Source organism: Tyto alba, unplaced genomic scaffold, assembly GCF_018691265.1.
Source record: "Tyto alba isolate M040663 unplaced genomic scaffold, T.alba_DEE_v4.0 Super-Scaffold_3, whole genome shotgun sequence".
Taxonomy (NCBI): domain Eukaryota; kingdom Metazoa; phylum Chordata; class Aves; order Strigiformes; family Tytonidae; genus Tyto; species Tyto alba.
In genome coordinates, this window is record NW_024881304.1 from 5,441,427 (window position 1) to 5,455,552 (window position 14,126).

General features: G+C 34.0%; 1 protein-coding gene across 16 annotated transcripts in view; it reads right to left on the reverse strand.

Moving 5' to 3' along the window:
• ERC2 (ELKS/RAB6-interacting/CAST family member 2) overlaps window positions 1-14,126 on the reverse strand; it is a 559,477-nt gene that overhangs the window by 294,805 nt on the left and 250,546 nt on the right. For 8 of the 16 annotated variants that reach the window (XR_004405890.2, XR_004405889.2, XR_004405892.2 and 5 more), the window contains 4 exons: window positions 13,604-13,744; window positions 10,152-10,187; window positions 3,333-3,362; window positions 2,259-2,452 (listed from right to left, as the gene is read on the reverse strand). Coding sequence is in view for 2 of the 16 variants with exons in the window: in XM_032984316.2 (XP_032840207.1) it covers window positions 2,259-2,452; window positions 3,333-3,362; window positions 10,152-10,187; window positions 13,604-13,744 (401 nt within the window). In the remaining 14 variants the exon portion in view is untranslated. The remainder of the gene's footprint in view (window positions 1-2,258; window positions 2,453-3,332; window positions 3,363-10,151; window positions 10,188-13,603; window positions 13,745-14,126) is intronic. The other 8 variants (XR_004405898.2, XR_004405897.2, XR_004405896.2 and 5 more) reach the window with 4 other exon arrangements.

Here is a 14,126-nt window from a genome sequence, read left to right on the forward strand (position 1 = left end):
TCATGCCACAGGTATCTTATTGTAAGCATTATAGAAGCACTTAAAAGTTTGCAACAAAGCTTAACTACTTCATCACATTTAAAGTACAGTATATCCTGTTCAAAAAGTCCGTGCTTACTCAGTGGTGCCAAGTTATTTTCTGAAAAGTTACTTCAGGATTAACACCTTCATCAACAAGAAGACTGGAAATTGATGTCCCAAAACTTCACTGATAAAAGTACATTGAATTTAAAAAAAAAATAAATAATACAAAAATAGAAAATTCTGTCCACTACATAACTCACTACAGGGTTCTCACACAATCAGAAGAGGTTGTGTGCGGATAAGGCTGTAGTAATATCTTTGCATCCCTTGGTTCCTTGTTTCTTTGTAATCATTGTTTTGTAATCAATAATTCTCAATTTAATCCAAATAAGTGTACTGATCTATACAAATTCTTTATCTCTTCTTTATATGTAAAATATTTACATCAAATTAACATTTACTAAAAATTTTAGATCACAAGCTCCACTACTTCATCATGTTTGTCTTTCAATCTTAAATGTCATTTTAATATTCAACCATTCAACGCATGAGTGCAACTTGATAAATAGCTTGCAATTATCCTCTTGAACAGAAGTTTAGCATGCCTACTATTGTGGCTAGTGTCACACAATAATTCAGTAGGCTTTACAGCCCAGTGAGGATATCAGCTACTGTTTCTGTAAAGACTATACAGTCAGTTTTTCCACCAGCTTAGTTAAACCTGGAGTCACTATATTACCAGCCTAGGTCTGTAACTGCCCCTACAGTACATGCACCAATGGGTGGAATAGACAGCACTTTCTTGACCACACAAATTTAGCAATCATATTATCTTTTTCCAAGATGCTGCTTTAGGATTTTGGACTGTTTAGGCAGCACTCACTGTTATGGTGCACAAAGTGACCTCTCTTCATTACTAGATTCCTCTGGTATCTACCTTACATATTAAAAGTGCAAACACTAAAGTATTCTAAACTCCTGATGCGGTAAGATAGGCAAGTGCTGATTAAAGTTGTCCTCATGTAAACACTCAGTTCTATTTTGAGAACAAATCTTCTTTTTTCACTTTAGATTTAAGGTCTCAGTTCTCATGACACTTTGATTGATAACTATATACTATTCATTATTACCATTATTAAACCTTTGTCAAATGTCTGCAAAGATAAGTTTAGGCAACAGATAACTGTCAAGGTCATAAGTAAAAGATGCTCTACACATCTTCCTTTCCAAGCTGACTGTTTTCCTCCCCGCTAAGGTAACCAACACTTCCAGCAGTTATTCCCCTCTTTCCTGGTAATTCTCCCTAATGGGACAGAGCACTGCTGTGTCTTAACTGGAACCATAGCAATAATGGCAACAATGAGATCCCTTAAAATTCTCATTTGGAACCATGAAACACTTCTGACTTGATCACTGGAAAACAATTACATAAAATATTTGAAACCACAAAATTCTTTCTTTCATTTATGTAAGAGTGGCTAAGCACAGGAAGGGAACAAAGAAATCAGATCCACATAAATTGCTTATGAATCAAACAAATTGCAGCATAATGTATGGGAGAAGGTTCCAAGAATCATTTAATTACAAAGAGTGTGAGACAAATGGATCTCAAAACCTTCCTGTCTCTATTAAGGAATGTCTCTACAACCCTCCCAGAAATAAAACAAACACTGCCTCATCAATGTCAGAAAATATTCATTTGAAACAGATGAAGACTACAGAAACACTGAGAAATAGATACAATTATTATTAAGTAGTCATAAGACTGGTTAGAAATACTTACCAATAATTTTCAGGACCTCTGAGAACTAGAGATGCTGTTCACACTGATGAAATATGTGTGGGGACAGTTTTACTGGTTACTAGAAAGACAGGATTGCTCCCCAAGGTTTTCTGGGAGGGTTGTTGTCATTGTAAATTCCATATATTTTTTTTCTATATGTGTTCCTTTTATGGAGACTACTAAAAAAGTGGTAACTTAAATTGTTCCAAATTGAGCAGACAGGAGATTACAGTTCTCAAGTAGTTTTAGGGGTTTTTCTTTTTGTTGTTTTTTTTTGTTTGTTTGTTTGTTTGTTTGTTTGTTTGTTTGTTTTTCTTTATTTCTGATTCAATTTTACAAGACATAATAAGCATTCTGTTAAAAAAGCATATTCTACTCTTAATTTCTCTGCTCTGCAATGAAGATCAAGTAAATAAAAATGCCACTCAGTGTAAGACAATATAAGAATTACCTTTCTAACTCAGCAATTTTTTTATCTTTGTCATTCTTCTCATTCTCTACTTCCTTGAGTATTTCTAGAAGTCTGTCAACCTCAGCCTGAGCTTTGCCACATTCTTCTCTATAGTACGATGCCTCTTTGTCAAGTTGTTTCATTCTGTCTGCAAATTCTGGATTCATCCGTGCCTCCTCTTCAGCCTCATGAGCCTTCAGAATCAATATTTAAAAAAAAAATAAGGATGACAATAATTTATATAGCCTTAAGAGCTTTACTACTTCACTCTCGGAGTTCAGAATTTCATTAAAAAGGATTACGGGTATTTTTGTCTGACAATATTTTCTACAGAAGCATTATGAAAAGGAATGAAAATATCCTCATAGTCTAAAATTATAGTCAAATGCTATCATCCTGAAGGAAGAGGGGATTTATTAAGGCTTTTTACATATTAAAGTGACCATATTATAAGGGTGTTTTTTAAACTAAAAAAACATCTTGTAATTCATTTAATTCATATTAAGCTTTTTAAATGTTTCAAATACATAGGCAATTTCTTAATAAATCATGTTCTCTCTCTTTCCTCATACATATATACACTTTGTCCATGTATATATATATATGCACACACACAGAGAAATATATATACATATTGTAATCTGTATCACCAGATGTTTCAAATGCAGTTTAAATGAAGAATTTAAAAGGAATAAATTGTTTTTATGCAGTGCAGTTTTTAAAAGACAAACCAATAAACTAAAAAGTTGCTTTCAGCAGACATTTTACCCAATAATCCTTTTTCTCTTATTGTTAATACTTAACCTGAAACATCAGAAGAACAAGCCCATTGGTGAAAATGGCACAAACCTGGCAAACACATGCATGGATGGGTGGCAGTTTCACAGACAAGAAAGAACGCAATGAATACAACAATAACAACAGTGCAGAGCCCAGTCTTACTCCCATCAAACCTAATGGCAAAAACTCAATTAACTTCAATGGGAGCATGATCTGGCATCAAGTGCTTTAAACTGTTGGCCGGAATAATCACAGACAGATGGAAACAACAATGCACTGCAATGCTTAGCCTACCCCTTGCTTCCCATTATTCCTAATTGGCATCTTGAATGAGCAGGCAAGGAAAAAACAAGTAGTTTAAGGCAGTGCACATTAAACATAGAAAATTCAGATAACATTCTCTTCACATACAGGAATTTTACAGAAATTCAGAATATTTAGAACTGAAGGTCCTCCAACTATCTTATGCAGAGAAGACGTGGACTTACTTATCCTTCTTAATTTCAGGGAATAGACAATGCAAGCAAGCAATGAAAGAAATGAAGATCAAAATGAAACATGCATGTTTTGGAAAGAATTAATATAAACTACAGATACTAGAAGGTTCATATCCTTTGCAATGGTTAAAATTTTCTGTATAAATAAAGAACAAGTCTATGTTTAGTATAAATACAACAGTTAAAAAACTGAAATTAATAGGGAAGAAACTTAGGGGGTTTGCATGTAACATATCATTTAAGCATGAGGATAATAAGAAAAAAGATAGCACATTTTAAGTGTTATTTATCCAAGTGTGAGATTTTTATTCAGAAGAAATATTTGGCTACCAAAATAAGCCAAGGGAATGACATGAGAAGCTTACTAAACATATCAGCCTTGCTCTTCAAATTCTCTATTTTGGATATTAATACATGTTCCAGCCCTGAATTCTACACAGAAACAGGATATCCCTAGCATAGCTTGTTTCAAGATAACATCCAAAGAGTATCTTGATTTTACTGTTTGTGTGAGATGCTAGCAACAGATTCCTTTTCATCCTCACAAATCTTCCTGCTTTAATAAACTTTGATTTATTTTCTACTGGCTATTGTTTCAAGAAATTTACTTTCAACTAGCTTTGCAATTTTTGAAGTAAATGTAACACTCAGACTCAGGGACAATTATTTGAGAGACTGTGTACAAATTTCCAGCTGTAAACCACTTCAATTTTCCATCAACTCTATTAAGATATTACACAATGTTTTATCTGTTGAAAATGAGCACCAAGTATCCTTTTGAAATAATAAAAACAATTCCATAGGTTGGTTAAGATAAGTTCACTCTAGAAAAAGAAAAAAAGCCTACATTTAAGATACTAAGAAATCTTTGCAAAGAGCATGTGGTTCCCTATTGCTCTTCAGATTTCTCCTCTTCTTCTAAAGGTAAATTCCATATTTCACAGTTCCCCTCTAGAGGCTACCACTCTTGCATACTTCTTCTTGCCACCTTTCTTTCCCTTCTGTTTATCTGAGTGTATAATTCACTTATTTACCAGCCCTGTTTCCATCATTTCATAAACTGGCAAAATATCCACCTTCCTGCCTCTAATGAGTCTTTTCTTCACTTTAGTATACAGACACTCTCAACTTCAGCCCAAACTTTTTTCCACCCATGCACCTCTACTCTAGTTTTAACCCAGGACAAGAAGCAATGCAGAAAAGATAGAGAAGCCTGTCTTTTTCTATGCTTATCATTGCCACACTGAACTTTCTCTGATTAAAATACTTAGTTGAGCAAGAACATGATAGTGTCACCAGTGCAAAGGTGCCAGATGTTCAACTATCATAGAATATTCCTGTCACACAGCAGCTCAAACATGTACTAAGCAAATTATCTACTGCACAGCTTATAACTAAAACATCACCAGAAATAATAAATTATATTCTTCAGTTTAGCCCTATAATCTTTGCTCAATATCATGCTAAGGAAATTAATGTGCAGTTGCAAAAGTATTATCAATTTTTGTGCTTTCTGTGGTATTCATGTGCTGAGTTTGTGAGTAGCAGAGGTTTTGGTAGCAGGAGAGGGGGCTACAGCAGTGGCCCCTGTGAGAAGCTTCTTGAAGCTCCCCTGGGTCCAAGTCTGACCCACCTCTGACCAGTGGTGAGCCAATTAGTGAGGGTGGCTGCACCTCTGTGATAACATATTTAAGAAGGGGAACCTGGGAGGAGGAGTTGTGACATATGTGAACACCAAGGTCAGTGGAAGGAAGGAAGAGGAAAGGATGGGGGAGGTGCACTGGTGCAGAGCCCCCTGTATCCTGTTGTGAGATGGCAGGGGCCATCCCCCCCTGCCACATATGGAGGTCCACAGTGAAGCAGAGGCTGGGCTGAAGCCTGTAGAGTAGCCCAGACTGGAGCATTTGACTGCACCTGAAGGAGGCCAGGACTCTGGGGAAAAAAAGTCCCTGCTGTTGTAGTTCAGCACTGGAAGAACTACAACATGTGGGGGTGTCCCACACCAGAGCACCTAGGGAAATGCTGCCACCCGTGGGAGGGACTCATGTTGGAGAAATTTTGTGGAGGACTGTCTCCTGTGAAAAGGGAACATGATGAGCAGAGGAAGAATGCAAGAACTTCCCCCCACCCTGAGGAGGAAGAAGCAGCAGGACTGACTGCACCCCCCACTCCCTGCTGCCTGTGCTGCCTTGGGGGAGGAGGTAGATAAAGTGAGAGCAAAACGGAGCCCAGGAAGAATGGTTTTGCTCGTGACTGTAATGAGTCATCCCTCCCTGTCCTTATCTCGATTCCCAAGCCTTATTTTCTCCTTCCCAGCTCTGGGGGTGAAAGAGAGAGTGGGCAGCTTTGTGGTTCTCATTTTCCCTCTGAGCTCAAACCACGACATCATGTCATTCCATATTGGTGGGATGTGGTTTTGGAAAATTCTGCAGCACAAACTTGGTCACTGTATATCTCCCTGCTTTTCAACATGAAGCAGAACCTATAAGGTATGACTAAATCCAGTATGAGTAAGTATCCAACCTATACAGGGTTTTGAAGTGGAGCACAGTTATCCATATTGTCACATATAAATCAATACAAGCATTCAGTTCAAAGACAAGTATAAAACTATTCTACTCTTAAAAAAAAAAAAAAAAAATAAATCCCATTATTGCAACCCACCAATTAAGTTGGTTGCCTCTACTTTTACAAGCACTTCCTATAGAATATTTTTTTACTATTAGCATGAATCAGATTTCTACCTGGGCACTGCCTTAATGAAGAAGGAAAGGAGACGAAAGTTAGTTAAAAAGGGAGAGCAAGAACATAAAACATTTTTGAAAAACAGCATTCTGCAGGTGATTTTCTAACTTGCAATGAGCCCCTTTAAGGGAATCCTCACATTGTAAACAAATCTGCTGATACTACAAGAGTGCAAAGCACAATCCATCTGACATTCCCAGGACAAAAGCATAGAATTACTTATATGAGCCCTATTATATTTTATGGCTTTGAAAGATGTCTTTGGATTTGAACTAGGCACTTCTTTTTAATTGTTACATACAGATCAGGGCTGATTTGTTGACAGATGGAACTTGACTTTTGAGGTCAAAGAGTAGGCCCAAAGGAGATAAAAGGCAGTTCAGCTAATATGGACTCTACTCCTACCCAGACAGGGCAGATTTCTTTGGCTTTTTTACAGGCTGTGGGAGACAGGCTTGGATCACTTCTAACCAGAAGCTGCATTGTTATCCCATGAATCAGAAAGTCTCTGCATATTACTGCTGTCCTCTCTTCATTTTTTCACTTCTGTCCCCTTACTTCTCACTAAATTCTCTGTTTTCTTGGGAAGAATGAATATATTTTCTGGTTTTATAGGGCTTTTATGGGTAAAAATTACTGGTTCACGCATACCTCTCAGCAGCAAATTCATCTCTTAATCTGTATCTGTAAATGATAATACTTGTGTGTACAGATTAGGCTAGTTTCAAACTAGCACACTTGGTTTAAGATGCTTTCTGTCTGTCAATCTTGTGACTGTGTTGTCGTATGTTATTTTTACAATTCAACAAAAATAGCATATCACTCTACCATTAGAATTTCACTAATTTTTACAATAATTATGTATCTGTTCTGATATATACTTAGTAAGTACTACAAATACTTTAAACATAAAGTAACATTTGGTTATGTAAACCACAAATTTCCCACAGAAACACCATAATAGACATGCAACATGAATTATTTAGTTTATTAAAATTTTATGGTACAGTCATGCATGCATTATCTTGCATAACAAAAATGGATGGATAGCTACAGTATTTAATTTGTAGAGCTTCAGACACAAACAAACACAGAAATCAACTGAGTACTTCATAAAAAAAATAAATGGAATAGCAGAATTTACATGCAAGAAATTACTTTGCAAGATCCTTCAAATTTTATTACTTTCAATATTAAACTAAAAAAAATAATTGCTGTCACCTTAGTTTTTTTTGTAGTCTCCTTAAAATTCAAGGTTTATTTAATTTAGCTTCAGGGACTGCTCTAAGAATTTAGAGTTGATTCTGCAAGTACTTTAAATTTTAATCTGATGTTGCTCTGATGGAGTATTTGGAAAATTAAGTCTTTATTATTCAGAAAAGGGTTCATCTAAACTCCAAACTAAGTACATCATCCTATTTTCATTACAGTAGAAAACAATCACGTAACTTCTTACAATCAATTTTGCACAAGAACTCAATGGGTATTTCAAAAAGTTCACCTTTCAAAACATGAAGAAATATGCACCCAGTACTGTTCACATCTTATTCACAAAGGTGAATACATTGCAAGATCATTTACTATAAAGCATGCAGGATTTGCACCCCTTCCATATCATATTCACTTTGGTACCCAAATGTGTATAAGGGAAAAGCAATTCTATCCACTGCTGTATTTTAAAAACGTTAGATTGAGCAATAAATAAAAGTCTTCGAGTTAATACCTCTATGACATAGTAGAAAAAATATATTCCATCACAAAACAAACAAACAAAAAAAAAAACAAAACACCAAAAAAAACCAAACAAAAACAACTATATTACTGAATGGGCTAAAAAAGTTCTACTCAGAGATTGACTGTTATTTCTCTCATGCATGTAAACAAAAGAATATAAAAACTTCAGTATTTTAATATTAGATTGCTATCTGGGTTTGTATAACACTATTATTCTCAAACAAAAAAAAATGACAAGGTAACATTCAATTAAATAAAGTATCATAATGATTTGCAGTACAAAAGTAAGTGTTTCACGTAACTCCTATTATGCCATCTCAAAGAAGAAAGGTGAGATATTGGCTTTGTGGAATTCAAAGAATATGTTGCCATTCACTTTAATCAAATCACAATTTAATTTCCAGATCTGATGTGGTTTGGGGGAGAAAAGGATCATTACTACTTACATTGTTAAAAGTAGACTGATATGTATAAGTAGAAGAAAGATGATGAGCAAGAAAAGTTTATTTAACAAAACTTGTCTCAGGGATATACTACAATTGCTGCTTGATGTCAGAGGAAAAGGATCTTGTATCCATTATTTTGAAACTGCCAACAGGCTGTCCATTGGAAAATTAAGCACATAAAGGCAAAAAAAAAAAAAAAAAAAAGGCAAAAAAAAAAAAAAAAGGCAAAAAAAACCCCAAACCTGACTGACTTCGGAATACCACACACAAATAGACTAGAAAGTAACAAACAAATTCCATACAGCAGAATAACTAATATTGAAATAATAACTGGAAAGCATTTATGAAAATCAAGAGAAGAGATAACACAAAAAAGACTCCAGTCTGAAAATACATGTACAGTAGGAGTGTAAATTATATGAACAGAAACATTACTACCACAAAGGTGAATCAAGATGATACAAAAACAGGGTTTTATCTTTGAAAGGGAAAAGCTCTGACTAGCTGTGTATCGGATGGTAGATGTGATAGTATCAGGTCTTATGCTACTTACAATCAACTTATAACTCAAGTCTAAAAACAGTTAAACAATAAATTTAAAAGTAAATACAGAACACTCTGTGGGACTCTCTTTTCCTTTACGTAAGTCATGACATATCCATTACACGGTTAGAAGCTACAAAACTTAGCAATAATAGACTCCAAAGCTGGAATCCTGGTACACTGACATTAATGGCAAAATTCCCATTGACTTCAGGGAAGGCAATACCTTCCCTAATGGATAGTATCACATTACTTAAGCTACAAAAACAGTTCTATATTTACTATCCCAATTACATGATAATTTCAACTATGATTGCTATGTAAACTATAGCTTGTAAATTGTTATTATAGTTACATCATTTTTTCTGTCCTGTGATGCTCACAGCACATTAAGTGTAACAGTCTCAGCCAAAAAAATTAAAATTGTTCTCTGCAGAATGTTTGTTACTGCTCTTCCTCAAACTGAAAAAGGAACACAGTCAAGTATTGTGTAATTGAAGTAGACGTTGGCAATAATAATAACGCTAAACAAGACAAAGTAATACTGTTTGACTTTTTCAAATGCTACCCTTTGCATTCACCATTTTATAATTCAGCATTTTATTTGATTAAATATGTTTCCATATTCCTAATGTATATATGCTCTATGTATACAGTCTTTTACGAGTAAAACTGTTCTGAACTATTTAAATTATATGGACTTTTGAAAGTAGTACCAGTCACTTCCTAGATATTATTATTCACATAATCAACTCAGTCATTTAAGATAAACTGAATAAATCAGAAGTTATTTAAGTTTGAAGGATCAAATAAAGTATTGCAGAAGGAGGAATTAAAAAGGAAAGCAAAGCAAAAAAAAAAAAAATATAATGAGAAAAAAAAAAATCTGCATGCTAATGGAGAAGTTGAGGACCTAAAGGCTAGGATGTTTGTTTTCTCAGAAACGTTGTAGGTACCTATTTAAAACAGTCCATATTCTTAAAATGGCCTTGAAGTCCACAAAGTTCATTTATTTGAATAGAACAAATATAGCATAGTGAGCATCAGAAGTATTCTGCAAAGGTCCACAGAGGAAAAGCACAACACAGTAAGGTAATGGATCCTCATGCTTTCATATGTTACAGCGGGCATTTTAAAAAAGAACTTACTGGATTGTACATCTGATTGAACAACTGTTCAGCTTGCTACATTGCAAAGTTGGAAGGGAGTGAAGCACAGACAGGAAAAGAAGGAAAGATCCAGGAAAACAGCATTAGCTCCACAAAACCAGTGCATTTGCACAGAAGAACTTGTCATAAAAAAAGTAGAAATTTAAGATGCTAAACATTCCTTAGTGAAAGTGAGAGGCACTGGGGAAACATAAATGTTGACTTTGGCTCCTAAAAAAGAATAGTTGGAGTAAGAAATTTAAGGTTTGTGTTACTTTCCCTTTCTCAAGTTAAATAACCCATGAAATAAAGAAAGGTGTCCACTTTTGATGATACATTAAGTGCTGGTCTCAAGCAATGAATCACGAGAAGTGCTTTTGGCTGAGGCTGCAATTTATCACCAAAGCTTCAAAGACGGTAATAATAAAAGATTAATTAAATTGTATCATTAAATTTATTACTTTCCTTTTGTTTAACACAAGACTGAATTTTCTATGCAGAATGACTTTTGAACAGTACAGCTTGGCAAAAAATACTTTAGCAACTGCAAATATGTCAGTAAGCAAGTAAATTTAAGATAATGAAAAACAACAAAAGGAGGAAATTCTAGAGTGGATAATAAGATTATATATATAGACACACACATATATATAAAAAACACTTAGCTACCTATTAGGTAATTCTTGTTGTTCTTTCACTAGTAGCAATAGAAAGTAACTCAACAAAAAGTCTGTGGAATTTTGGCAAAAAAAAGCATTGAGCATTCTTCTAGGTTTTATGATATTTTTTTCTTAATTTTATGAATTTCAATCTATAATCTTTGTCACAAAAAGTTTAATAAGCATGACTGTGGTTTTAAACATCATTTTGTGTACCAAAATATAGCACAGTCACATGAATAATTACTCTTTATGAATATCCTATTTATTACTTTTTGAAATGTGTCAATTCTATAAAATTAAAACAGTGGTTTTGGAATCAGCATGTTTTCTTCTGTTGAAGTGCAAACAATCCAGTTATGTAATACTGAAAAATATTTGAACCTAATCAGACCAATCAAAAACATCTTTATTATCAATACATGAATCTTACTCTCTCTAAAAACAGAAAGGGGAGGAAACTTTTTTTTTTTTTAATTTACAGATTTTGTTTGTACTTGCCCCTTGTACACATTTTCTTTCAGGCACAGTACTTATTACCATTAGCACTCATGGAAATCTAACACCTAGCAAATACTCACAGAATGCTATCTTCATATTTATTAGTAAAATTTGTTAAAACATATAAATCAACATTAAACTATAATGATTTTACAATACCATAATGAAAAGTGCCTTATCTGATATTCTTAGATAGGAGTAATGTGTAAACTGCATTCAAATTTCTCAAAGTAACAGACAGCCCCTTGGAGTCACTTTTGAAAAAGAGATATAAACTGTGCCAGTTCCTTTTAGCTTCCATAGCGGTTAATGTTTATACATAAGCACACTTATGGGACATGCAGGTTAATTTACTCCAAACCATGTTGATGTTCCCTCCTACTCTAACTCAGACATATGCAAGAATAACCAAGATTTCTTTTTCAGTTAGTTTCCTAAGGAGTGAAAACATGGTGATTGTAGTTTTCTGGGGACCAATTACTTTTAACACAGGATATTTACAGGTTTGAACATAAAGTATTTTATTAGAGAAAATGTGAATTCAAAATTACTGTTTGGAGTCTACTATCATTAACAGTCACTGTTTCTGTTCAACTAAACATGCCCACAAAGAAGGTTGTAACTACATTTTATTGTGGAAATACCTGGTCTCCTACAAATGTTGGGTGAATTTCCATTGGGGCTTTATGCTGTATTTATGATATAATAAAACTATTAAGTTTTCAACTTTCATTTAATAATCCTTTGTATTTATACACAGAGAACATACTCCCTTTTTATATGAAAGACATCCCAGTCACTCTCTGACTTGTATAAGTGCTTATTTTTCCATGACTGTATGATGTGTTTATATGCACAGTCATAAAAGATTGACTTAGGATTTCAAGTCCTTCAAGACAATTTTGATTTTTTTTTAAGTGATCTGTGCTTTTAGGGTTTTTTAAACTATATTTTTAAATTATAAAAATAAGATATTTCAGATTGTAATGAAGTATATTTTGTAGTGAAGTTAAAAGTGAACAATCACATCTTCTGAAAAAATAAAATAAAATAAAGGATTTCCAGGAAAATACCTTCTTTGGCTATTTTAATTTTGACATCAATATCATTTATAAGCTATGAAAACATTTAAAGCAGCTGTGTTTTCAGTAAAAGCTTTTGCATATGTTTATTGAAAAACAGTAGCTTCCTTCCTCTCCACAACTAAACATGTACCACAGGCACCTAATTGCATGTACTCATCCTGAATTAAAAAATAATAGAAGTATAACATTTACATTCTGAAATCCTTTATACTTTGCAATACCTTCTTCACAGGTAAGGCTACTGAAACAATGCTTAAAGACAGAGCAGGATACTACTTAACCTGGGTATGTCAGAGTATTATCCTTACAATGATAACATTCATAAAACAAATAAATATTCTTTTCTAGAAAATGAAAGATTAGCTATCAATATAAAAAAAAATGTTAGACATACACTTAGTCATGAATTGCAGAAGGCAAACATAATGCCTAAACCCATCAAATACGTCATGAGATTGGTGTTCAAACAATGAGAGCAGACATTACCAAATGACACAGGAAGAGATCAAAGAAACAATGTATGGTAGAAAAGGCATCAACAAACTTGCAAATTATTTAAGCAAAAACTATTTTAATGCATCAATTTAAATAAAACCATGTTAGAAAATATAGGATCTGTATGTTTTCCTTTAAATGCTTGCTTCTACTCCTTGCTGAATAGAAATAATGAATTGCTAGCTGAGATAAACTACGCATTATTTTGCTTAATTATCATAAACATGTTCACCAACAAAGCTCCAAAAATGCCAAAATAAAACCTAGCTAGACTTTTCATTCTGAAAGCAGAATTTTTTTTATTAGGAAGTACAGCATTTCTTGGATTAGCCTTTAATTTTTTCCCATGCTAAAAATATTTCAGTCTATTTCTAATAGCGGTATAAATTAATATACATATAAATTGCTGGTTTGCTAACTTCTTTCTGCTCTTTTACTTTCCCTACAACGTCCTTCTCCCAGTTCATCTATCTGTAGCAGCTTCTCAGAATTCCCTCATACAGGTATTCAAGATAATTTCTGAGGCTCACTAGTGGCTTTGGTACAAGCCTCTTAGGTTAGCAGTATTTAATGCAAGCATCAGCAAACAGCATAAAATGGGTAGATTTTAGATTTACTCAAGAAGAGTAAATAAGCTCATCTTTTCAAAATGAGGGGGTGGGATGTTGATTTTTGTTTTTCTGTTGGTTGGTTGTTTTAAGATGGAACTTACCTTTTTCAACTGTGCTTCCAACTTACTACACTCTTCTTTCTTTTGTTCTATGGCTATTTCTAAAGACTTAAGTTTGGAGTCTCTTTTCAGCCCTGCTGATGCCAATGAAGATGCATGTTCTTTGAGATCGATTAAACTAGACTGAAAAATGACCAAGAGTAAAAAGTTAATTCCTAGTGACCAGGACACTAACTTATTATCAACTTTGTTATCACTTGGATTCTGTTCCCCCTCCCTTCCCCAAAAAGAGTTGACACAAAGATAAGCATTGATAGCAAAAGACACTGTTTTGAAATTTGAAAATACAACCAATTCAAGCCACAGGAGCTGGAACGCAGTGAAACATAGAAACATTCATAATACAGACAACTTGACATTATATTCTGGAGGTACAATTACTTTGAAGTCTATTGCTCTGACAAATGAAAACAGGAGCAAGAATGAAATATTTGAGCCTACTGGAGGTTTATGTAAAGGAAACAGTAGAGGTAATGACACACAACTACGCAAAAATTGAAGCAAA